Genomic DNA, 25,492 nt, shown 5'->3' with positions numbered 1-25,492 from the left:
ACAGGCCACAGCTCACACCTATAGAACACAACCATGGATCTTCCGGAAACTCATTTTGAAACAAATGTCTTTACTTCAAGAAGGATTCTCCCATTTCTTAATCCTCTCAAGAACACAGAAAAGTAAGTGTAAGTTTCTAGAAAGATGGTGCCCAAGACTGTCTTTTGAACAGGAAGTCTGATATGGGACCAAGAATCCTAGAAGGGAAATCTAGAGACCTGGTTCCTTCTCATGACTCTACCATTTATTCACTGTGGCACGTGAGGACATCATTTCTCTTCTCCTTTCACTTTTCTCTATTAACCACCACCTTTCAGTACCTGCATGCTCAGTAATGCTAAGTCCAAAATTCCTATTTATGCAACACTAATTAGACAATCATATTCAAGTTTTTCTCACAGGAAAAGATGTCATGAATGAATTTGCTTCCATGGTACTTATTCAGGATTCAATTTAATTTGCAAAACGAATCTCAAACCAAAAGAGAGTATGAGGTAGGATTTTCCTTCATGTAACTACACAAGAACCAATTATTGGTACTTCAAAATGTAAAGAATAGAAAGCTCCTATCTCTTGTAGGTAACAAATTCATAATTTTTATGGCCAGTACATTCTTCTTAAATATTTTACCTAATCTTCAGTCATCCTAAATATTATAAATATAAATTATATTATAAATATATTTAATTATAAATATATCCTAGAATATTCCCCTTTTAATCTGAAAGAAAAATCTTTTGTGATATGGCGCTCAATAAAGCATTTAAAAAGAAAAACTTAATTGCTAAATCTATAAGCTCATGTTAACATTACACAAGCAGGATTACACAGGATTCAACTGTTTCATAAAGTGGTAATATTATTAATAATAACAGTATGAGGAACAGAGTAAGAATACTGCCTGATGCACAGAGTGACCAGACTTGCAGAACCAACCACAAACGGAGACAAGCTGAAATCAGAACGACAACCCATGAGCCCCATTATTTAAACACCCTGCATTCAACAGCCAACACATGGACTATTTCCCCAATTAAGAGGCAAATTCCAAGTATCTCAGTTGAAAGTCTGAGAACTAACATTCTAGGAAGAAAAAAATAAAATAAAATAACCCAAAGAGAGAAAATGCCCTTTATAGTACCAAGTGCATTTTTACTCAGGTGAATGAAACCCGTCAGTGCTTAACAATCTCAAAATCAGTTTTGGCTCTGACTGTACCTGTATGCGCACAAGGCTTAGATCTACTACCATCTAAAAGTGGGCTAAGTTTGGGACAGCATTATAACCCAGAGCCAAGCCCAGCTCCCCTTAGAGGCTGGGACTGGAATGGGGTTTGGGGGGTGGGAAATGGGAAATGGTATGAAAAAGTAGCATTTGTATCAGGTTTATCTCTTAAAATAATCAACTCAGCTTAAGAAAAATAATTTGGGCCCTTGACCGGCTACAAAGTCCTTATAATGACCCTTTTAACTTATGACTGGTCTTTTTCATGTTCATTTAAGATTTTAAAAGGTAAAAAGGAGGTTGCACTGAGAATATTAAACTTCACCTTCAATATTGTGTGTTTTGCCAGTGTCTAGAATTTCAAAAACTTGGTAATCGGGGATGAGACATAGCAGTGTTCTTGTCATTAAAAGGTGCAGGCAAACTAGGTTTTTCCCGCTCTGAGAGCTACTTTCTTTGTTCCTCTCTCTTGTCCTCTCACAACAGAAGAGCAAGTATTTTCAAAGAACTGTTGCTCCCACCTTGTTCAACAATGTTTCCTTAGGAAAATTTTCTTTCATGATGTATTTCCTTCAGTCCCCAGCCAAATCAAAACTAACTTGAAAATACTCTCGTGAGTAAGTGAGGGGAAGCCTGGCACCACCTCTACTTCTCACCGGTGCCCTTTTCTCCCTATTTCTTGAATGCAGCTTCCTGTAAAAGCAATCTACCCTTAACTGCCTTAACCTTCTTACAGCCTATTCCATTCCCCAGCCCATAGGGATTTGCTCCCATGCTCTAAGTCAGTGACTGTTCTCACTGTGATCACCAAAGACCACCTTACTGCGAAGCCCAAACATCTGAAACTGTTGACCACCCCTTACTTATTGGAACTTTCTTCTCCCTTGGTTCCAGGCCACTGCTCTCTTCTGCTTCTCCTCCTCCTTTCACACCTTCTCTTCTGCCCAGCTATTCACTGGTAGGTTTGCTCAGGGTGGCATCCTCAGGGCTCTTTCCTTCTCAATCTACTTCTCTTCTTGGGTGATCTCATGTATTCTCATGGCTGCAATTAATATCATGATGATGACATTCAAATCTCTATCTTTAGTCAAGTGTCTCCTGGACACCAAATCCCTAACCCCAATCGCCTTCTGAATAACTTCACTAGGATATCCCATGAGTACTCAACCTCAACAGAACATAACTTGTTATCTTTCCCCCAAACCTGTTTGGATTCCCATTATTCTTCACCTTGGAAAATGGTAACCCCATCGGCCAGTTGCCAAAGCTAGAAACACTCTCTTCACCACGTCGGAAATCCTACACATTACCAGATCTCTTCTCTATTTCTCTTTAATCCAATCATATAAATTCCTTTTTGACACAGAATTCATATATAATGAAAAGGGACAGATCTTAAGTGTACAATTTGATCATGCATAATAATTGGATACATCCATGTAATGCACACTCATCTCAACCCATAGAGAACATTTCCATCATTCCAGAAAGATCCCTCATGCTCCTTCCTGGTAAATACCTTGCTTCCCCTCATCATACCCCCAGATAATCACTATTCTTCTTTCTTTCACCATAGATTCATTTTGTCCATTCCAGAAAGCCCTATAAACGGAAGCATCCTGTATGTATTCTCTTGAGTCTGGCTCTTTCATTTAGCCTTTCTGAGATTCATCCACCTGTTATTGTTTCTTGTTTTAAAGCGAGACAATAAAATTATTGTATAATTTACATACAACAAAACCCTTTTCAATTGGAGTCTGATGAGTTTACACTAATGTATATGGTCACTTAACCATCACCACAATTAAGATAAAGGACAATTCTATCAGACACTCCTCATGCCCCCTTAGACTCAATTCTCACTCCCCATCCCACCAGCAATCATTGATCTGATCTCTACCTTTCCAGAAAGTCAAATAAATGAAATCATATGGTATTAGCCTTTGAGAGTGGCTCCTTTCACTCAGCATTGTGCTTCTGAGATTTATTGACGTTACTGTGTTTCAACAGTGTAGTCCATTCCTTTTATTCCATGTTATGGATATACCACAACCTATTCGTCCATTCAACAGTTCATGGACAGCTGGGTTGCTTCTGATTTTTGATGATTATAAATAAAGCTGCTCTAAACCTTCACATACAGGTATTTGTGTGAACGTGTATTACTTTTCTTGGGTAAACAATCTACAAGTGGGATTGCTCAGTCTATATTATCACTACATACTTCTTACCTCCCCATCCATTTCCCTAGGACTAGTCTCTCCCCGCTGCAGTCTGTGCTCCATATGGCTATCAGAATTTCTAAGACATCAGTCTGTCAGATAGAGACAAACTGTGAACTGCCCCAACAACAGACACTTGATGTCAGGTTGGCTCCTGCAGGATTTTAGTTACTTCTGGTCATGTTGTATAGTATTCCCTTTATTGTAATTCTGTCTTACCAGTTTGGCTCATATCATGATAAAAATGAAAGCAAATAATAATAATAATCTTACTGCTCTCCTGGCTCAAAAAACTCTAGTGGCTGTCTATCATCTATAGGATAAATTTATACATGTCAGTCCTCTATAATCAGGCTCCAATCTACTTCCATATCTCCTCTCCTGTCACCGCTTCCCACGCAGGCTCTATCTATCTAGTCACAGTGAGCTTCCCACTTTAAAAAATGTCACACTGTGTCTGGACACTGTGCTGGGCACATCCTATTCCCTCCATTACAAATGGCTTTCCCCGGCTTCCCTTAGGTATAGCCAGTAGCTCTGGTGTATTCCAAGAGTGCCTGAGTCCCTCTGCTCCCTGTACTGTCATTTATCACTTCATGTCTGCTCCTCCACACCACTGGAGGATAGGGCCATGCCTCATTCATTGTATACTACAAGCAGCCTACACCATAAAAAGCACAGAGAAAGCAATCAAGAAATGCTAAAAGAAAGAAAAAGAAAAGAAAAGGCTAAAAGAAAACCAATTAAGTGAAAAATACTGTATGATTTTTGAAAAAGACCAAGTAATATGTAGCTACTCCCCCAAAGTAACCCTAGGACAAGACTCGAAATATTCATAATAAAGCTATTAACCATAAAGACAATAAGAGGCATTTTTATTAATATTTTTACATATTGACATATTTTTTTAAAAACCTGATAAAGGGTGGTCTAGGAAGGGAGGGAAAAAAGATTTGATAGGGCAAATAATAACACGTCCAACGCCTAAAAGATTACTAAACATGTCACACCACTAATTGTGGAATCAATCCACTCACCCTCTCCAGAAACAAAGCCCGGGCTGCAGCTGTGATCCTAAGTCAGTGGAAAGTGCTGACATTAGCCAGTCCGCACTGTCAGTCAAATGCTATTGTATAAAGAAATTCTTTTTACCTTGGCTTTGGATTTGAGTTGAAAACCTAAGGAGGAAGTCTTTATCTGGGGTCCAGAAGGAGAAGTTGGAAAAAAGCAAATCAAGATCCCACAGGAAAATGAGCTAAATAAAAGAGAAAGCCCAGAGCCAATTTGTTAACTAGTCCAATACATCAACATGGTATCTGGCTACCATATGTAAAGGTAGATTTGAAAGCAGTTTCTAGGACTCAGTACTGTTGATGAGAGCCGAAAGAGTGTCTTTTTCAGGTCTGATCAGCTAGAGAGAGTGATATCCTTTTTCCTGAGATCTAGTTACAGGAGGGCAGGAGAAGAATCCAGGATATGGGATGTGCCAAAAGTGGTCAGACTCATCAGAACTTGTCTTTATGTGAGTGGAGAAAGAGCCAGAGAGACCTGGCTCCCAAACTTGGCTTGGCCAACTGCATGACCTAGGAACAGATTATTTAACCTTTCCAAATCCCTTGTCTTTGTTATAAAACCATGGGTAACAAATACCAATAAAACTCTCAAAAGAGGGCTAAAGGGAATAACCAATGAGAAGTGTTTGACAACAGTAGGTACTTCCTCCCCCGAACCTTCCACAGTGAACTTCCCTTCCCTTCCGACCTGAAGAGGAGCATGGAATAAAGCAGAAAGGAGACTCTGTCGAAAAGTGAACTGTCAGAAAAGAAGAAAGAAAGAAAAATGAACTGTTTGCTGACTTCTATTGGTGATGGTCAAGCAGTTTACGTAATTGGGGAATGTATGCTGCCCACTTTTGTGTCTTCCACAAATATTTATGGACACCCACCCTCTGAGAATGTCAGCTTACCCTATGAAATGGTCTAGAATAAGAGCAATGGAAGGCCAAAGTAGCATTCATTCAACAGACAGAGCCATACTGAGCGTGGATCGTCCCAAGCAAAGAGGTCATTGGTCTCTGACCTAAACAAGGCCAGCCACATCGCCTCTACAAGGGGCATGGCAGCTGGCTCAGAGGAGTCCCAAGCCAGAGAGGACCAGGCTCCTGGCCTGTTACTTTAGCCGCCCTCACACACAGAGATAAAACTGCTGTCAGCAGCAACATCTGTAAAGGACAGCTAACATCCTGTTGCTCTTGGCTGGTTTTCTCCAACTGGTCAAAAAGCCCTTCTCGTTGCCAGTTATGTCACAGTGCCAATTTCCTAAGCATACTTAAAGGGTTGCTGTTTACACATACATTTCACATGGTACCATATTTTTACAACCTTGAAGGCAATACAAATTAGAGTGCCAGAAATCTATTTTATTGGGAGAGGCATCAAAAAGTCTGTAAGACAAGAGTCCAGTGATTAAGGTGACCTGCCAGCCAACCATCCCGTGGGCCCCTGCCCTCCAGGCTGGGTCTCCTTCATGTGGGCTCTTCCACTCATGAGCTCTGGGACCTCAGGAAGGGCTCCAGTTTGTCAGGTCTCAACTTCTTTTTATGGACTAATTATTCTCTGGGGTCCTTTCCAGATGTATAATCTATGAGAAGGCATTACACGGCTAAGTCTTAAGATTGTTTGCGAAGGCTCCTAGGTCTACATTTAAATACCAATAATACAATGCAGGTGTATGTAGATATCATCCATGTAAAATCCAGCTTGAGAAGAACAACACTTACAATCTATGCCTTTCAGCAGGGACTGAAAATAAGTTAAATGCATAGATAAACAGATGAATAGAATACTGGCAGTACCAAAAAGCAATCGTCAGGCATTACAGGTGGTAGAGTGGGAAAGAAATCACAAGGACAGAAATGCTTAGATAGAAATGGACTGCTCCTGGCCAAGATCCTTAATGTGTACGTGTGAAACCACGACTTGAAAGGATATAGTGGACCCCATCACTGGACTACTGGCTTCCACTAAAAGCACCAATGCTCTATGTAAGCCAAATTATTCCGGGAAGCTCTCGATTCCTGTTTACTCTAAAACAAGTAAGAAAGAAAGAAGGAAAAAAAACAAACCCAGTTTATTCCTTGTAACTTAAACCCCAGGGGAAGTTCACAGGAGTCAGTGGGAGCCAGAGAGACTCACACAAATATACACACGTATGCAGAATCATATCTGATGGGGGAGGTTAACGAAGCACACAAAATCCCAGGGCTGACAGGAAGTGGAATTAGAACCACAAAAGCCAAGACAGTCAACAACTTAAAAAACTCCAGATGCACTCACTTTATTAAAGCTGAAGAAGAGGAGGGAGGGGGAAAGGGGACCCAGGGATGATGAAATGGACTTAGGGGTATTTCACTGAGTCAGAGAAAGTCACTACTTACTCATATCGGAATCTCTACTGCCACTAAGTTCCAGAAATTCTCAAGCTCCCAAAAGGCAATCAGGTAATAAAACAAACAGAAGAAACCTTCAGAACAGCTTATGATCATTTCTACAACAAAGATTTTTACAGCAGGAAATTTACCCTCATATAAGAGTCAAGTAGATGTGGAAAAGAAGTTTTTTAACCTAGTGAGGTTTCTGAAGTTGAAAATATGTTCAATCACCCCTTGCTCAGACAGTTTAGAATAGCACTAAGAGCTCTAGGCCCTTACCAAATCAGATCTACTGAGAAGCCCACTATCAGGCCACCAAAGGGCAAAAAAGCAAGTACCAATGATTCTCTCAACAAACACTTCTTGAACATCCTCTAAAAGCAAAAACAATGCTATTGTGCACAACAGGAACAGAAACTAGGGAGATACCACTCCTGTCTGCAAGGAGCCTCTAGTCCAGGAGGGAAGTGAGACACATAAATGGGTACCAGATGACAATCAGGTACCACCGCAGATTATGAAAGGAAAGCTGGGAGCTGGGAGGGCTAACTGTGACTGGAATATTTAGGGAAAAATTCACCAAAGAATTGACACTTGACTTCATCTTGAAAAGATGTCGGTAATCAATAAGTAAAGTTAACATGAGAAAAATTTATCAGACACAGGATAAAGCAGGTGCAAAGACACAGGGGAAGGGAAGGAGCTGGCAGGCCTAGGCAGACAGTGAAAGGTCTGTTTGACAAAAAGACGGTAAGAGGGGAAGGAGACACACAGTGGCTACTGAGAATTGAGAGTATAAGCTCAGAGACTACCAAGTAAGTGCATGTGTAAACAAACCATCACAATATGATAGGAAAAGAATATAACAGAACAAAGGATCAAACAGCGTGAGAAAGGAGACACAACAGGGCACTTTGTTAAGCAAGGGTTCCTAGAAAAGGCAATAGTGAACATGAGTCTTAGAATATGAACAGAAGTGTGCCAGGCAGACAGGATAGCAGAATTTACACCAAGGCACAGTGGCATGGAGTGCTCAGTGGTGTAGTTGGATTATGAGATATAAGAGGAGATTCTAGAAAATTCTAGAATTTCTAGAATATGAAGCTGGGGTCAAGTCCTTAGAAGCCTTGAAGTCATGTCAAGTTTCTATTTACTAGTTAAGCCTAAGGAACCATGTGAGGGTTTTACAAGATATGAACATAATTACATCTAGAAAAGATGTCACAACCTCTTCTTTTCCTATATGATTTCAGGTCCTGGTTAATCTATGTTCTTCTATTCAGAGTCTCAACACCTCCCTTTGTTTAGTGTCCCTCAAGTACAGATTATTATGATAATCCATGAAAGAGGTCAAGAATTATTAATTCTAGTTATAAAAATAACAAAGAAATGATTTCTATTGAGTACAAATTGAGAAGCAGACATTGAGCCAGTTGCTTTGCTTATCTCATCTCATCTCCACGGTACCCTTGGGAGGTAGGTACCATCATTACCGCCATTTTAAAGCTGAGGAAACAGGACTGGAGTAACGTGCTGAAAATGAGAAAACTACTAAGGGAATGGCTTTTAAACAAACGGCTTTTAAATTAACTCCCTGAGGCTCTAACGCCCATGTTCTCTATTTTCCTGTTACCCTGCCTCCCGAGCAAACCATGCTGTACATCCTCATTACTGCGCTACTTTAAATATCCCCCCAGCAATGATCCTGGTGTGTTTTACTAACAAAGCCTACCACCTGCTAAAAGCCCCGTGGGACTTTATAGACGCTGCTGCTGGCCATCACTAAAAAGCTCATATCCACACAGAAAGCAAACATGCGCAAGCACCCTTGGAGCTGGTCACAGCCGGTGGGTCAGTAGGCAACAGGCTTCCTGATCTAGGAGCTGTGAACTATGTCTTACTCCTTCTCTGTGCAACTGGGGAGTCACGGATGGGACAAAAGGAGACGGAAGGAGGAAGAGGAGAAGAAAGGGAGGCAGGGGGAGAGATCCACTAGAAAGAAGACTAAAACAAAAAGGAGGAGTCATTGGAAACTGGGAGAAAGCACATACTGGTACCAGCCAGAGCTTCTTGGAACGGTTCCCAGTCTGGCTGCCAAAGAGCTCTGGAATATATTTGTTAGAGCTGGATTCCTGTACAGCCCATTGCAGGCTTTTTCTGATTGCTCTCTGACAAAGAGACCCATACTTTGGTTCCAACCCCTGCTTCCCATACAGAAAGCTAGTGAGTCCTCAGGGGACCTCCACCACTGGCCTCTCAGTGGGACCTTCATGTGCTATGTGAGCCTAGAAAGAAAAGTCCACCACACACCTCTTACTCCTGCAGAATCACTAAGCCTGTCTACCCCAGGATCCTGTCCCAACTTCCCAAGCCCCTTTTCATAAAACATATTAAGCTTCTTGATTCTCCTTACCAAAACAACTGCTGCGGTGAGGAACAAAGGTTTTACAGGCTGTAGCAATAGCTAGTTCAGCAGAGATGATAGTCTTAATAATCAGGTCTTCCACATGGGCCATCAACGCTACAAAAAAAAAAAAAAAAAGAAGAAGAAGAAGAAAAAGAAAAAGAAAAAGCAGCAGCAATAGCAATAGAAGAAGTAGGAAGAAACACTATAATGCATGGAGTAGAAAGACTGGATTCCAGAACACCATGTGTGCTCATTCCAAAAAGTCTCTAGGTGGTGGCTGTGCTTCTCTCAGAGAAGGCGAGTTATCTTATCTATGAATATCTATGAATAAGTTGACGCAGGCCAGAAAATAGGTGCTGGGGACTGTGCTCGAGTGGCCTGCTACAACAAAAGACAGACAAGGAATGGAAAAGAAGCCTTACTCCCCCCTTCTCAGCCTTCTCCTATCACTCTTTCCTTCGGGGACTAAGCGTTAGCCTTTTGCGCACTTCCCACCCTGCTCGAGGCTCAGCAATAGTGTCCATTTTGACGCCAAGCCCTGAACTCATATTTGACGCTGCTCATTCTCCAACTCAGCAACATGAATGAGAGAGATCAACATGGACGAATTTGCACCCCGGGCCAATATGGAGTATTTCAGTTTGCACTTCAACACTCAAGAAGGATTAATTCACTAAAGGCTAAGGTTTTAGGGTGCCTTCCAAACTAGAAATAAGGAAAGGAATTTCAGGGCTCATGGAAAGCCTGTTCTCCATCTTGAACAGGACAGGAAAACTTGACACCACCACCAATGACCCCATCAGATGTCTCAGCAACAAGGTCAGAACTAAAAGAGCGTGATTCATGCTGAGAGGCCAGGGCAGGCTAGATAGAGGAGAGAGGTCAACAAGGAAAAAGGCCTAGTACTTACCAGTTGTATCTCTGCCTTCCTGTTTCAGATACCTAAGCATGGCACTCATGCTCCATTTGTTCCCATAATCCTCCACCTCTGGATCATCACAGCTGAAACAAAGGAATGGATCAAGATCACACACGCAAATAGGCCTATAAGTAGAAATCAGATTTTTTACAAATACTTGTCCTTTTGATCATTAGGAAAACATTCCCTTTGCTGCCCTCCACTCAGCAAGTTTTCTCGGTCCTTTTTGTCATATATATGCCGTATCTACCATTGAAATGAAAATGCATATGGCTTCCCTGATCGGGGTGGTAGGGGAGAAGGCAGCAAATTCCTCTTTAAGCAAACAGTAATGTATCAGGAAAAGGTGGAAGAAATGTATGGAAGAATGTTAACGGAAGAGTGGATACATTAATAAAGTGAAACGTTCAGAGATACTAACCTAGTCTTTGAGGTAAATGTCCCATGAGCCCACAGAACAACTTCTAATGCCATTTTCAGACCAGAACTGAGTCTGTGGGCTAGTGAGCTTACGGTAATGTAGCATGTAGCATTTTAATGAGCTAACCCAGCACAGAACCGCATTAGCATCTGAAGCAAGCTCCCTCCTCGTTAGTGATAGACACAGGTCTTTTTTTTTGGTACTTTCTGAGGTAACACTGAAGGGAGAATGCACTGAGACAACAAGAAAGTGATAAGTACCCCACAGCCAGAGCAGCAGACTAGCAAATGGAGTACAATGCCATGACCACCAGAAGGGTCTTGCAACATGCGACCATGTCTCGCAGCCCCCTTATTCCCTACCACCACCCAACCAACCACCAGCTGCGCGTCTGTTCATCTTCCAGAGTGAAGGATACAGTATCTTCAGCCATTCCCAACACTGGTCACAGGACACTCCATGAAATCTATAGAGCTCTGGCAACTATGCCATCACTTCCAGATTCTTTTCTTTCTTTCCTTGGACCTTCTAGACACCTATTTTTAGTCTGAGGAGAAAGTAACTGTTTGGGTTTCTTTTTTATTTTTCCACTTTCTGGCAAAATTATCAGGATGAAAGAAAACAGAGCAGAAGGAATATTTCCACACAGCTGGGCTGGCACTCCCTTCCACCAAATCTTTTTCTGAGATGGCCTCATTTCTTTCTTCATTTAATTTATTCCTAACTTTTTTCCCCCCAATCATACAAGTATTTACTTCAGAAAAATTTAGCAAATACATAAAAGCACAGTGAAGAAAACAGAAGTCACCCGCCCATGATCCTGCCCACCACAGTTAAGCACTGCTAACATTTTAGTATATATCCTTCTAGTTTCCATCTTCTCTCCCTCAGCAAACATAGACAGCTTTAGTTATCTTATATATTCAGAAAAGAAATTCAACTGCAAGTAGTGTCGGGCGATCTGTTTTTTTCCACCTGACAATGTACAGTCGTGAACGTTCTTCTCTCTGAAACTGTATGCACATCTCTTGTTATTTCTTAAGCTTAAGTTCCTAGAAATGGAAATGCTGGGTCAAAGGGTACCAATATTTTTAAAGCTTTTGATACATTTTGCCAAGTGCTGAAATAACCTCATTTCTTGACTTCTAAAAAGTTCCATATGCCTATTAAATTCCCACCCGTTAAGTGAAGTGAGGAAAGACGGTGAAGACGAAATGTGGGAAGGCATATTTTGGTACAGAAAGGCGACACTCTAACAGGGAGGGCAAGCAACGGAAAAGCGGGAGCTAAATATGTTAGATGACCACGGCTTCCCGTAGGTTCCATGAAGATAAATGTAGGACAGCGAGCTGACGTTCCACGAGCACCACACCCGCACGTGGATATTGGCTCAGACGGAGCTGGTACCTGACATAGTCTCCACTCTTCTTATTCACACTGTAGTTTGTCAGGTGCATGAACTGGTTCCGAATGTTCTTGGCTCCTTGATCATATCTCACAGTTGCAAACCTGACAGAAAGGACGTAAGTTAAATGTCAGAACAGGGGTTCAAGGAAATGCAGGCTAGAACTCAGGATCAATGTGGTATTCATAAAAGGAGGCTAACATCATTAACAAATAATGAGTGCTTGGTAAGTGCCCACTCCCATAGTAAGTGTTTCATATATAGTATTTAATTCATTCCTTAAAGCAAGTCCTGAAGTAGATAATATTATATCTCATTTTTAGAGTAGATATGAAAACTAAAGGGTAACCTAGAAAAATTAAGTAACTTGTCCAAAATTACACTAACAAAGTACAACATCCACTTTCTTTTTTTTAAAGATTTTATTTATTTGACAGAGAGACACAGTGAGAGAAGGAACACAAGCAGGGGGAGTAGGAGATGGAAAAGAAGCAGGCATCCCGCTGAGCAGGGAGCCAGATGTGGAGCCCAATTCTAGGACCCTGGGATCATGACCTGAGCCGAAGGCAGACACTTAACAACTGAGCCACCCAGGCGCCCCTACAACATCCACTCTTGATAAAAACCCTCAACAAAGTAGGCTTAGTAGGGGAATACACCTCAACATAATAAAGGTCATATATGAAAAAACCCACAACTAACATTTTCAATGGGAAAAAATACTGAAAGCTTTTCTCCTAAGATCAGGAACAAGACAAGGATGTCCACTCTCACCACTTTTATTCAACACAGTAATGGAAGTCCTAGCCACAGCAGTCACACAACAGAAAGAAATAAAATGCATCCAAATCAGCAAGGAAGAAGTAAAACTTTCCTATTTGCAAATGCCATGATACTATACATAAAAAACACAAAAGACTCCACCAAAAACCTGCTAGAATTGGAAGTCTCAGGACATAAAATCAACATACAGAAATGCATTGCATTTTTATACACCAAAAATGAAACAGCATAAAGAGAAACTAAGGAACCAAACCCATTTACAATTACAACAAAAAGAGTAAGATATCCAGGAATAAGCCTAATCAAAGAGCTAAAAGATCCATACTCTGAAAACTATAGAAAACTTATGTAAGAAATTGAAGAGGACACAAAGAAATGGAAAGACATTCCATGCTCATGGACTGGAAGAACAAATATTGTTAAAATGTCTATATTACCCAAAGCCATCTATACATTTAATACAATCCCTATCAAAATCCCAACAGCATTTTTGCAGAGCTAGAATAAATAATTCTAAAATTTGTATTGAACCACAAAAGACCCAGAATAGCCAAAGCAACCTTGAAAAAGCACAGCAAAGCTGGAAGCACCACAATTCCCAGCTTCAAAGTTACATTTCAAAGCTGTAGTCATCAAAACAGGGTGGTACTGGTATTGGCACAAAAAACAGAAACACAGATGAGTAGGACAGAACAGAAAACCGAGAAATGCGCCCACAATTCTATCTATGGCCAACTTATCTTGGACAGAGCAGGAAAGGATATCCAATGGAAAAAGACAGTCTCTTCAACAAATGGTACTGGGAAAACTGGACAGCCACATGTGAAAGAATGAAACTAGACTTTCTTCCATCAGACATGAAAATAAATTCAAAATGGATTAAAGACCTAAACATGAGACCTGAAACCATAAAATTCATCCTGGAAGAGAACACAGGCAGTAACTTCTTTGACATCGGCCATAGCAACTTCTTTCTAGGTATGTCTCCTGAGGCAAGGGAAAAAAAGCAAAAATGAATTATTGGGACTACGACTACATCAAAATAAAAAACTTCTACACAGTGAAGGGTGGGGAGAGATTAAGGAGGGTACTAGTTATGATGAGCACAGGTATTGCTTGGAAGTGTTGAATTAGTATACTGTAACACCTGAAACACATATTACACTGTATGTTAACTAACTGGAATTTAAATAAAAACTTTAAAAAAAAAAAAAAAAAGCACACCCAGAATCGAAACCAAGGCTGTCCCAACTCCAAAACTCATGTTCTTAGTCACAATGTTGTTGTCCCATAAATAGCTGGTTCAATGTTGAAATAATCATTTCTCCCTAAATTGAATTATTTTCTCACCCTCCATAATGCTGTCTGCAGATCTGGCTGTTGTAATCACACACTGAATTTCCATAAGTAACATTAAGTTCAAAAATGAAACTTGAATAAATTCATCAATATTCCCCACCCCCTACACTGACTCTGCAACACATGTAGCTGCTACTTTTACAGAACCTTAGACCAATAGGAAGAGTGAAAAATAAAAACAGAGTTACCCATGCCTGGGAAACTGTGTGTGGGATGCTGTGGATGACAGGGCGTGAGCTGGTCAAGAAATACCCCGTGGGTGTGGATACAGTGCGTGGCACCATAGAATTCTATGGACAACATGAAGCAAAAAGAAAAAACTGTCGGCATAACGTTATATAGATTTAAAACTCATCGGCAGAAATACCAGAGCTGATCTTTAAAGTTCATGTTAAGAAATAACAATGGCAGCGTTAACAGCACACAAAGCCTAGGTCTGCAAGAACAGCTTAAATATGAGCATCGTGTAAGAGACTAATTCCTGAATTTGGAATGAAGGCAAAAGACGGAGGGATTAAACATGGAGCCCACTGAAAACAGAGCAGCAATTTGATACCCTGGACTACTGCCAAAAGAAGACCGAAGTATAAAATATACGTGCCTCTGAAGGAAGTAACCAGGGAAAGAGAAAACTTTCCAGTGATGCTCAACATCAACAAAAGGACACTTGAGTCGAATGGTTATGGTAAATATCAACCCCTGTTTACATACCGCCATAACCATATCACCCTTTGCTAAAGTGGTTTTCCCAAGAGGCACATCCAAGTGTGTGAAAAAAAGTCCTGGAAGGCCACAAGTTTATTTTCATATGATTTACAAATTATTTACATATGCTTACTCAGACTATGAAGTCAACATGAATTTCTACCACATTAAAGGGCAGCATTTAAAAATGTTCCTCTTCTCTATTTCTTCTCACCCACCCACTATCTCCACTTCCTAATTCCCTGTACTAGAAATATATGAAAGCCAAAGAAAGAAAAGTGAAAAACAACCCCCAAAAAACCCTGAAATTAAAATAAACAAACATGAGGACAGGAAGAAGGATGTGGACGAAGAGACAATGCTGACCAGGCATGTATGGCTAAGGGACAAGGGTCTGATGTCCATTATGTCTGTGCATGAGAAGGACCTCTGATTTTTCAGAAACTTCTGAAAAATAGTAGTAGTTATCACCTAACTTCTAACCACATCACTCCACGGTAAGTAAACCCTACCTATGCATCCCAATCTTCCTTCTATAGCCATTCCCCAATCAAGTGGGAGACAGTCATTCTCTGAAGTTCTTAAGAAATGCAAAGAGGACCCACAGGGGGCCTGCTTGCCTCACCCAGACATTACCTCACAGTGACATACCTCCTGCCATCCTCTCCCCCTCAAAAGAATAATGATGGAGAGGGAGGGAAAAGGTTCTGCTTCAGAGAAAGAGGCTTTTCATCTCTCCTTGATATGATGATCTGATCTAACTTGATCGACAACATGAAAAGATTGGCAAAAGCCTGCCAGTTGAGTAACCTGGTACTCCACTCATCTGTCATTTCTACACTTCTTTTTTCTTTTTTCTTTTTTTTTTTTTTAAGATTTTATTTATTTATTTGACAGAGAGAAATCTCAAGTAGTCAGAGAGGCAGGCAGAGAGAGAGAGAGGGAAGCAGGCTCCCTGCTGAGCAGAGAGCCCGATGCGGGACTCGATCCCAGGACCCTGAGATCATGACCTGAGCCGAAGGCAGTGGCTTAACCCACTGAGCCACCCAGGTGCCCCCACTTCTTTTTTCAATCGGACTGCATCTCTAACAGTGTTTCTTCGTCCTAATCTTCCTTCTCCCTGAGGAATTTATATTCTGAACTCCAGTAAGGACGAGATTATTGGTGTCACAGAGGGGGCTTCTAAAGAGCGTAAAAAGCAGTTAGAAGTGAGAATTAGAGAAAACAAAAACAAAAACAAAAACAAACTTAGGCTCGGTGGAAAGTTACCAAAAGGGCCAAAAGCCATCCTCTATTTTGTTTAGCCCGATGGGGAATGTAGAAGGCCACATAGGTGTATGAACGCTCATCTCTTCCCTCCTAAAATGATAGGGTTCTCACTAAAGCCCCTATTAAAAGACCATGTTCATCTCTGGTCACCAGTTCCCAACATCTCCTTTGTATTATCTAGACTAGAGGTTCTACCAGCCTACCAATCAAGTTCTGATTAGCCCGCAAATTGTTTTAAAACAAAACAAAACAAAACAAAACAAAACAAAACAAAACACCTGGTTGATTTGGCCAGTGTTTAAAAACTCGACCTTCCTTCCTACAGCCATGACTGGTATGGAGGACGATGGAGGACAGCATAGGAAGGCGGCCCACAGGCAGTACACAGAGTTATCCATGCAGGATGGCGGTCCCACAGGGTCAGAGTCCACACAAGGAGGGCATCTGAGAAAGACAGTGGCCAAGGAGGTCCAGAGGTTGGCTACACACAGGGAATTGGGTAAATAAATATGTTGGAAGATAAAGAGAGTCAGATTTTTCACTGTTGGAGAAGAGAGATAGAAAACAAGGACAGAGAAAGTCTCAAATGAACTCTGTAGTTTTGAGGGAGAACTGGAGGTATTCGTATAAATTCCTGCTTTTCAACGTATGGAAACAGATACAAAAATAAATATAAAAGGCAATGTGTGTCTCTGTCTCTATATATATATAAATACACAACACACAAACATAGATTTCCTTGGTCTACCCATTTCAAGGACCTGAAAGCAGAGATATCCCAGAGCAATGAGATTATCTAGCTCTTGAATCTTAATTTCTAAATACTGCTCTCCATTAAAAGCAACTAGTGCCCCTTTGAGAAAATGGTTGATTCTAGAGCTGGGGCGCAGAAAGAATGAGAGAAGCCTGAAACATCTTGTGCTCAAAGAAATGAGAGGACACAAAAGCCAGTTTACAGGGGCTCCCACTGGCCAAATCTGAGACAATATGATGTCAAAATAAATCCTGATAATAAAGAATTATAACCCATCAAATAAAACAGAGGAGTCCTTGAGTCCCCACTGGTATAAATAAATAAATAAATGAATAAATAAACGGTTAGAAGAGACAGCTCTTCCTTGGAATAAAATGCCAAATAATAAAAGGAAAAGGAATAATGGAATCAGAAAGTCATCATTCGGCAACTGTCATAGTAATAACTCAGGCAAGAAACATCAATGGAGAGTAAAATCACTGAGTTAAAGCGAGAGGAGGGATGAGATTTTATGTGGTCTCAAAATCTCCTCAGAAGACACTTATTAATGAGAGAGCGGAAAACAAAGTAATCTTACAGCAGACAGATCTAGTAGACATAACCTTCACCAAGTGGTCAAATACCAATAAATCATTATCGCGTGCCATCAGTTTTAATGCAATAACAACATGGCATCGCTTCTGTGGTATTCTGGCCAAAAATACATAAGCTAGGTCTACTCATGAAAAAATATCAGATAATTCCAATGGAAATACATCCTAAAAAATGACTGGCCTGTCATCTTCACAAATGCTAAGGTCATAAAAGTCATGGGAAGACTGAGGGAACCGTTCCAGACCAAAGGGGACCAAGAGACATGACAACTAAATAAACCACGTGATCTGGGCTCAGAGGCTTTTGTTACAGAGAACATTATTAGAACAAATGGCAAAATCCGAATGGGATCTCTAGATGCAGGGTAAAATGTAACTTTGCGCTACTTTTACAGCTTTTCTAGAAGTCTGAAATGGTTTCAAAATTCAAAGTCTAAAAACAGAAGTAAGTTTCTCAATAAAAATCTAGATATTCTCGGGGTGCCTGGGTGGCTTGATCGGTTAAGTGTCCAACTCTTGATTCTGGCTCAGGTTGTGATCTCAGGTATGTGAGATGGAGCCTCAAGTTCTGCTCAAGGCAGAGTCTGCTTGGGATTCTCTCTCCCTCTGCCCCTCCCCCTACTCACACTTATGCTCCCTCTCAGTGAATGTCCTTGGGAGTCTGTAGGTTTGTGACCCCTGATTTAGAACTTCACATATCAAATTTCAACCCATCTAGGTCTGCAAGCTTCAATGCGAGCTCTTCATTAGCCGCAACCTAAAAGACGTAATTTACCAGCCACCCCAGGACCACATTTGCAAATACTTATGCTGGCACATACTGAAATCAAAATGATGAATTGAGTCTTGAATCTCCCTCTTAATGAAATCAAAATTTAGAAAAAGCTCTGATGACAGCATTTCACAGCCTTGACCTTTAACCCAAAAAAATAAATAAGGGGGAGGGGGTAGCCTAGACTTCTTTGCCAAATCTGAAACTCTGTTTACTATTTCATAGCCCACCGATGGAGAAGTATATGCCTTGTTATAAACCACACTGAAATACATAATCTTTGTTCTGATAATGAATTTTTTTTTTTTACTATTTTATTTATTTATCTGACAGAGAGAGAGATCACAAGCAGGCAGAGAGAGAAGGGAGGAAGCATGCTCCTGGCTGAACAGAGAGCCTGACATGGGGCTCGATCTCAGGACCCTGGGATCATGACCTGAGTGGAAGGCAGAGGCTTAACCCACTGAGCTACCCATGTGCCCCCTGATAATGAATTCTGAAGTCAAAAGCTACATTTCCTTTTTGCATCTTAATGTTTCTCCATGAGAATGGGGACAACAATAACGATCTGTCTAAAACTCTTGAGTGTCCATGGGTAGGGATCCTGTGTTAGGCACATTGAAGGTACTGGGCAAGTATGAATTGAAACTGCACACGAGTTGCTTGTCCCAGGAACATCACCAGTATGGAACCAAAACAGGAAGGAAAGCACAGACTTAGTGGAATCCTTTTAACCCTCTTCCTCCATTCAAAACCTATGCTGTTTTTCACAGACACAGCAGAATAGCCGGAGTCAGAGATAATCTGGAAGTAGGGCAGTGAGCCCCTCCCCTTTGAGAGTCCACATCATCTAACAAACCTTCAGTCCAAAAGTACAAAAGAAAAAGGAAGCCAGCCCCGTGGAGCCCCTGGCTGGGGCACCTGAGTTATCTTGCAGCAGGTGTAGCCATGCCGAGCCAGAAAGGTCCGGAGGATGAAGAGACAGCACCTCCGGCAGCCTTGCCAGGAGCCACTGGGTTTCATCCTGGTCTGACCCAGACAAATCTTATGGACAAGAACAAGAGGCCCAAGGGCTCTCTGATCTGCTGTCAACCAGCTGCAGGCGGGAGACTGCCAGCGCTGCAGTGACGAGGCAGCGCCCCACGGAGCCGTCTGGGAGGAGATTACCAGCCTGATCCCTGGTCTTCAGAGCCAGAAATGACTCAAACTTCACAAACAGCAGGGGCCTGCCAGCGAGGGTGACACTGAGCACCGGAGAGGGTTTTCTTGCCCTCGCTGCTGTCTCCAAAGCCCCCCACCCCCCCCTCACTGCTGTGGCAGACTCTGGACAGTGTGCAGCCTGTGAGGTAATGTGAATTCCTTGGCAACCAACGAGTACCTGAATTCTTTCAAAACCGCAGGAATCCAGCAGAGAAAAGGTAAATATCCCTGCGGAGCCAGTGTTAATTAGCAAGGAAGGCTACTGAAGAAGGAACTGGGGGGTGGGGAAGAAGGGAAAGGCATTACAAATACTTTGGGGTCTTTTCTGAATTCCTGTTGAATCACACAGCTAAGGCAGAAGAGAGGCAGCGCCTGACGGACCTTCTCACCGCCCTCGCCTCCCACCTTCCAGCGTGGATGGCAGCTTCCAGTTCTGTGGATGGGCACCTCTGCTGCCCTCGAGTTGCCAGTGCGACCTATCTTTGGGTGTCTGACAACACACTTGGTTTTCAAGTCAATTTTGACTTTTTATTTTTCCCGTTGTAGTGAAAATGTGCCTATTAGCTCTGTCTCAAAAAAGGCCTCATCAAATCGTTTAGACCACATACTGGATCCACTTGAAACTGTAAAATCCAGGACAAAGTCTTTTTAGATCCCACCTCTGACAAGAAAAAGAATCTACACCATTTCGGTAGAGAATGGTACCCCTCTCTGGAAACTGAGTGTCCCCTGCTGGTGCAAAGCAGGAACACACTTGTCAAACTCAAAAACAGGGTGAACCTCTGGGGCAAAAATGCTGGGCCCAAATATGAGGAACCCAATCCTTTTTCTAAACATCTCCATAGTTTGCCAATGTATAGGAAAACAATGACAGTTTTTCTGTGCTAATAAAACAACAAAGACAACTGGAAATTATTAATCTAAAACTATTTCTGGTCTTTTTCTTAGTAAGTTTAAAAAGGTCAAGAATTGACACAAAATATCTAGTTTACAAAACAGTCTTGGGAAATGCACTTAATCTTTATGTCTCCTAAGCATTAATTTGGGGCCCGAAACAGAAGTGACACAGAAGGCGGCCCTTCTTTTCTAAAGAGGAAGCCAATTAAATTTGCTGCCAATGCTTTCTCTTTAGGAAAAATTACGGTTTTCCTTGTTGAGCCTCAAAGTAAAACAGCCTAGTAATCTCATCCCGAACTGATTATCTTCAGCAATGTCTACAGAAAACACACGTGACCCCAAATTACCAGAGGCTGCAGATCTGGAGACGCTATGGACTATTGTTGAATGTAATGACACAGTTGAGCAGATTCTGAGGATTAAAAAGAAGCAGATGAATGCCAAGATACACAGTGAGTTAAGACACAGGAGCTCGGGTACATGGAAGTGGCTGTGAACGGCAGCGGAGCCTCGCAGGCCTCACTAATAGCCAGGCACAGGCCATATTGCACCATACTTGTGTGAAGACTGGAGATGTACCTATACTTTTACATTAACTGAGCCCAAGCCCTGAATAGTCCTATTATTACTTGGTTCAATTTGGTCTGAGTTTTTTTTTTTTTTTTTTAAACTGTCTTCCAAATAATTCTGGTGGGGAAAAAAAAGTACACACACACACCCACACATACACACACTCAGTCCCTGCTGGGGGTGAGGGAAGACAGTTACTCAATTTAGTGGATCTGATTTCCCACACACACCCGGTAGACACAGCACTCGCATATCTGTAGGAAGTTCTATAATGAACGTTGTAGTGCTCTCATATCATATCTGAACCACTGAGGCCTGAAAGCTACACTAAATTTTACCAACAGAGAGGGCTACTGATAGCATGAGTGCAAGGTCTTCAGAATAATATGCAGAAGATGCTGGTACGGGATCCTTGAGAAACAGCGGGTGTAACCTTGAGGTCTTTTCCCGATTCAAGAAGTTCACTTTGTGGCAGGACATAATCAGTCCCTGCAAAAGGCACAGGAGGCAAGATGGGGTGAGGAGGCAGGGAGGGAAGGAGGTGGAGAAGCTCACGTTGGACAAGAGGGTCAGCTCATGTACCTCGACTTAGAAAATGGAAACCCCTCAAGCATCTTATACTCCTGAGCAGGAGGAAAGGGTTTCTTTTCCTTTTTTTTAAATCTACATAGTATGGGGATTCAGCTTTTAAACCTTTACTTCAAAGTCTGAGAGCACATGTGTCTACAAACACGACAGAAAACTGTCTGCCTATGAAAAGCTGATGTGAGCTAGGATGCCTGGTGTGCTCAGATGCCCGGGTCAGCCCTTTCCCTAAGAACTGAGAAAGATTTTAGCTTCCCCCTCCTTTCCAAGGAACAAGAGTCTAGAACCACAGAGCTTGAGTAGCCTTCAGTGTTCCTCACACTCAGACTCAGGAATCTTCCATGACTGTGTTTCTGAATGCTGTCGCTGCCACCTAGAGGGGAAGGGGAGGCTCACCTCAACCCGCTACAAGCCGGTTAAAGGCGCTCACCCTGATTCCAGTCACAGGATGCATCAAAAAATGTGAGTCCATGACAGAATTAAAATAACATTCTAAAATAAGAGCTTCCAGGGCACCTGGGTGGCTCAGTGGGTTAAGCCTCTCTGCTTTCAGCTCACGTCATGATCTCAGGGTCCTGGGATCGAGCCCCGCATGGGGCTCGCTGCTCAGTGGGGAGCCTGCTTCCTTCTCTCTCTCTCTCTGCCTGCCTCTCTGCCTACTTGTGATCTCTCCCTGTCAAATAAATAAATAAATTCTTAAAAAAAGGAAAAAAAGAAAATAACAGCTTTCAGAGGACAACAATTCGTGTCAAAGCACCTAAACTTAGATAGGTAGCTTTCTTCTAACTGTGATATTTCCCATCTTCCAAGTGCATTTTCTAAAATTCACAAATACAGACCATACTTTTTAGCCTGCTGTGGCTGACTGCAGATGCAAAGTAAGTCCTCAACTGCTGGGTCCAATAAGGCCACCAAGCAGAAAAGGAACTTCAGAGCAAGCTCGTTAGTAAAGAGATTTACATATTAGTTTTGTAGGGGAAAAGAATACAAGCACAGCAAAATTACATACTTATTCTAAACAATTTAAAAGGCCTATATCACCGGTAAAATTTTCTGGCTGTGGAAAAAAAACCTTCAAATTATTAAAACTTGAGTTTAATTTTGTAAGTAAGTCACTTTTGTTATCTTAAAACCTAAAAAGTACATCAAGAGAAACAGAATGTATATACAACCACTGTAGGGTTTATTATTTACAGGTAGGGGAAAAAAAGCAGCTAATGTCTCCAAAATACAAAAGGGCAACAAGAGGCCATGAAACAGCTCAAGCTATGAGCTCTGGAGTGATATCCACCAGTTCAAAGCCCCACTCCACTACCATCCAGGTGGGAGAGCTCTGAAATGTGACCAAGTTCTCTCCTCACCCCCGGAAGCCCATTTTCCCAACTGCAAAACTGCATTAACTACAAGGTTGTTGGGAGCACTGAAATAAATGTCTGTTATAGAACAGGTATATCGATATTGGATTTCTTCCTTCCTAGATCGGTTGTGAAGAAAAGTGACAAATTATCTCAGGGTATCTCAGGTATGACCCTAGGGTCACCATAACTACCACTGTGGCCTGAAAACACAACGTGATCCTGGATCCCTGCTGGGAAAGGTGTGGGTTTATATAGAGAGGCACGTTCCTATGTGCAGAGATGCAAGGGAGACTGCAAAGTAACATGACTGATGTTCAGCCATCTGAAGCCCATCTGGGTTCATCTTCTGAGTTGAATGTAAGAGAAACAGCCTGATCTTAACACACTCGTTAAATGGAGCCATTTTGATAAACACCCCTTCCCCCCAAAAGTCTCTTACCTAGCCAATCCCTCTTCATAGAGATAGATGACAAGAGGATCATAGGAAGTCACAAGCACGTAGAGGCGCACGTCAAACTTGAAATCTAGAAAAAAAATTGGGGTTCATAAAGAAATATGAAAGAAAGAATAGTCTTCCTCTCCCCACAAAACACATACTGCCTGCATACCTTGCCCTTTAAGAATAAATCATTACTCATTTCCTACAAATAAATAAACATATATATATATCATTTTCCTTGATATATATATATATATATATATATATATATATATAAATCATACACATCCATTGAGAAAGAGAGCTTACATATACAGACTGTGCAGCTCTCACGTAGATGTACTACAAAGCACTTTTTCTTTTCTATTCTCTCATTTCATCTTCAAAATAATCCTATGAGGTAGGTAAGGCACCAGCCTCATCTCTGGAGCCACAGCTGCCAAGAATTATACAAGCTTCATAAAGACTTACTAGAGAAGACTGTGAAAATATTCTTTAAAATTAGCAAGATCGAGCCCGTCAAGGGCCCAATCTCAACTCACCGTCTATGAGCAGCGGGTTGTTAATGTAACGGGAGACCAGGATGTTCTCCTCCAGGGAAATCTGGTTCGGCTATTGAGTAAAGAGAAAGAATAAAAGGACAGAAATCCTAACTCACAATGAGGGAGCAGAGTTCTTGACCTTTCAAAAACAATAAAGCGGAAAACTACATCTCTTAAGGAAGGTTTTATTCCAACCTACCCCTACATCCAACTGGTCAGGTAACACAGCACTTATAAACACTATGGGTATCCAATTACAATGAGGGGAAAATAAATTTACATACCACTTCTCACGTAATAAAGAGAGCAATAACAGCTTTAAAGATTTACATACATGATATTAAAAAGTTACATGCCAAGAAAATAAAAGCTACTTAAAAAAATAAATAAAAACGTGCTTTCTCCAAAATGTAAGGTGTGTTGGAAATTTTAAAATACTACCATTATTCTTAAGCAAAGGCTTTCATCAAGCTGCTTAGAGAACTTACAGATCTTTTCCCAATGGATCCTGGCATTTTCCTTGAGAAACAGGAAAGATGTTTCATTGATTCATTTAGTTGTATTTCCTATGCTACTTTAAAAAGACTGAACTAGATCTTAAAGGGTTTTTCAATGAAAAAAGAGTTGTTATACAATATAGAATCATGAGGACTGTTTGATACTCATAAGGCACTGAGGATCCAGTGAAGACAGAGAGAATCCCTGCCCTCATATAGACCCTAATCCGTCCTTCCAAAGGCTTTAATATTTAGGTAAGGGGACAGCAAAATGTACAAGTTAAAAGAACACAAAGCAGCATAGTTACAAGCGCAAGTCGAGGGACTGCTCAGTACAAGTGCTGCCCAGTTTCGTGAATCAGTGAGGAAACGTCTATTCTGGAAGAGTAAGCGCAGAAGCGAGTGTTGAAAGCTACTAGCACATGGTGGAAAGGAAAGGAAGCTGCCACGGAAAGGTGGCAGGCACAAACTTTAGTTAAAGGAGAGGACGCAGACCAATGACCTGGGGCTAAAAGACCAACCTGAGGAATAATGAAAGGTCTGGTTAGAATCTCAGGAGGGAGGGGAGACCACCGGCAAAGGGATTTGAACCCCCAACAAAGGAAGTTAAGCCTGAACATGGTGGGAAGGAGGAAATGTTTGTGGATTCTTAATAGTAAGATTAAAATATATGGAATAGCACAACTCTAATTGAGATTAGATGAAGACAGAAAAGTCAGCTGGAAGCCACCACAATCTATACAGGACAAAAGGACTGGAAAAGGGAAGTGGCTATATTCATAATTGTAATGATAATGGCTACAGTAGAAGCAACAGAAGTAGAAGCAACAGAAGTAACTATTAATATTTGCATGAAAAGAAATGTAATAAATGCATGGAACATTTGCTACACGTCCAGCTCTGTTCTAATTCTTCAGGAGTAATATTTCCTACAGTCCTTACCCAACCCTCTGAGGTAGGTATATCACCATTCGAATATTACAGATGAGGAAAGAGTCAGAGAGGGTGACAAAGTCACATGGTGACAGAGGAGCACTGGAATCCAGCCAGTGTGCCTCAGAGACTTAACTCTTAGAGTACGATTCACATCTTTCCCCAAAGTTCTGACCTGACATACTAGCCCCCAAATTCAAAAGACGGT

General features: G+C 41.4%; 1 protein-coding gene across 50 annotated transcripts in view; it reads right to left on the bottom strand.

Annotated features, from left to right (window-relative positions):
• TTLL5 (tubulin tyrosine ligase like 5) overlaps positions 1-25,492 on the bottom strand; it is a 285,101-nt gene that overhangs the window by 222,119 nt on the left and 37,490 nt on the right. For all 50 annotated transcript variants that reach the window (XR_014312440.1, XR_014312441.1, XR_014312442.1 and 47 more), the window contains exons 8-12: positions 23,855-23,924; positions 23,313-23,397; positions 12,031-12,132; positions 10,194-10,285; positions 9,290-9,397 (exon numbers count right to left, since the gene is read on the bottom strand). Coding sequence is in view for 26 of the 50 variants with exons in the window: in XM_082733575.1 (XP_082589701.1) it covers positions 9,290-9,397; positions 10,194-10,285; positions 12,031-12,132; positions 23,313-23,397; positions 23,855-23,924 (457 nt within the window). In the remaining 24 variants the exon portion in view is untranslated. The remainder of the gene's footprint in view (positions 1-9,289; positions 9,398-10,193; positions 10,286-12,030; positions 12,133-23,312; positions 23,398-23,854; positions 23,925-25,492) is intronic.

Source organism: Mustela nivalis, assembly GCF_964662115.1.
Source record: "Mustela nivalis genome assembly, chromosome: 6".
In the NCBI taxonomy this organism is placed as follows: Eukaryota; Metazoa; Chordata; class Mammalia; order Carnivora; family Mustelidae; genus Mustela; species Mustela nivalis.
Note: the sequence above shows the minus strand (reverse complement) of the source record. Positions and strands in the feature narration are given on the sequence as shown.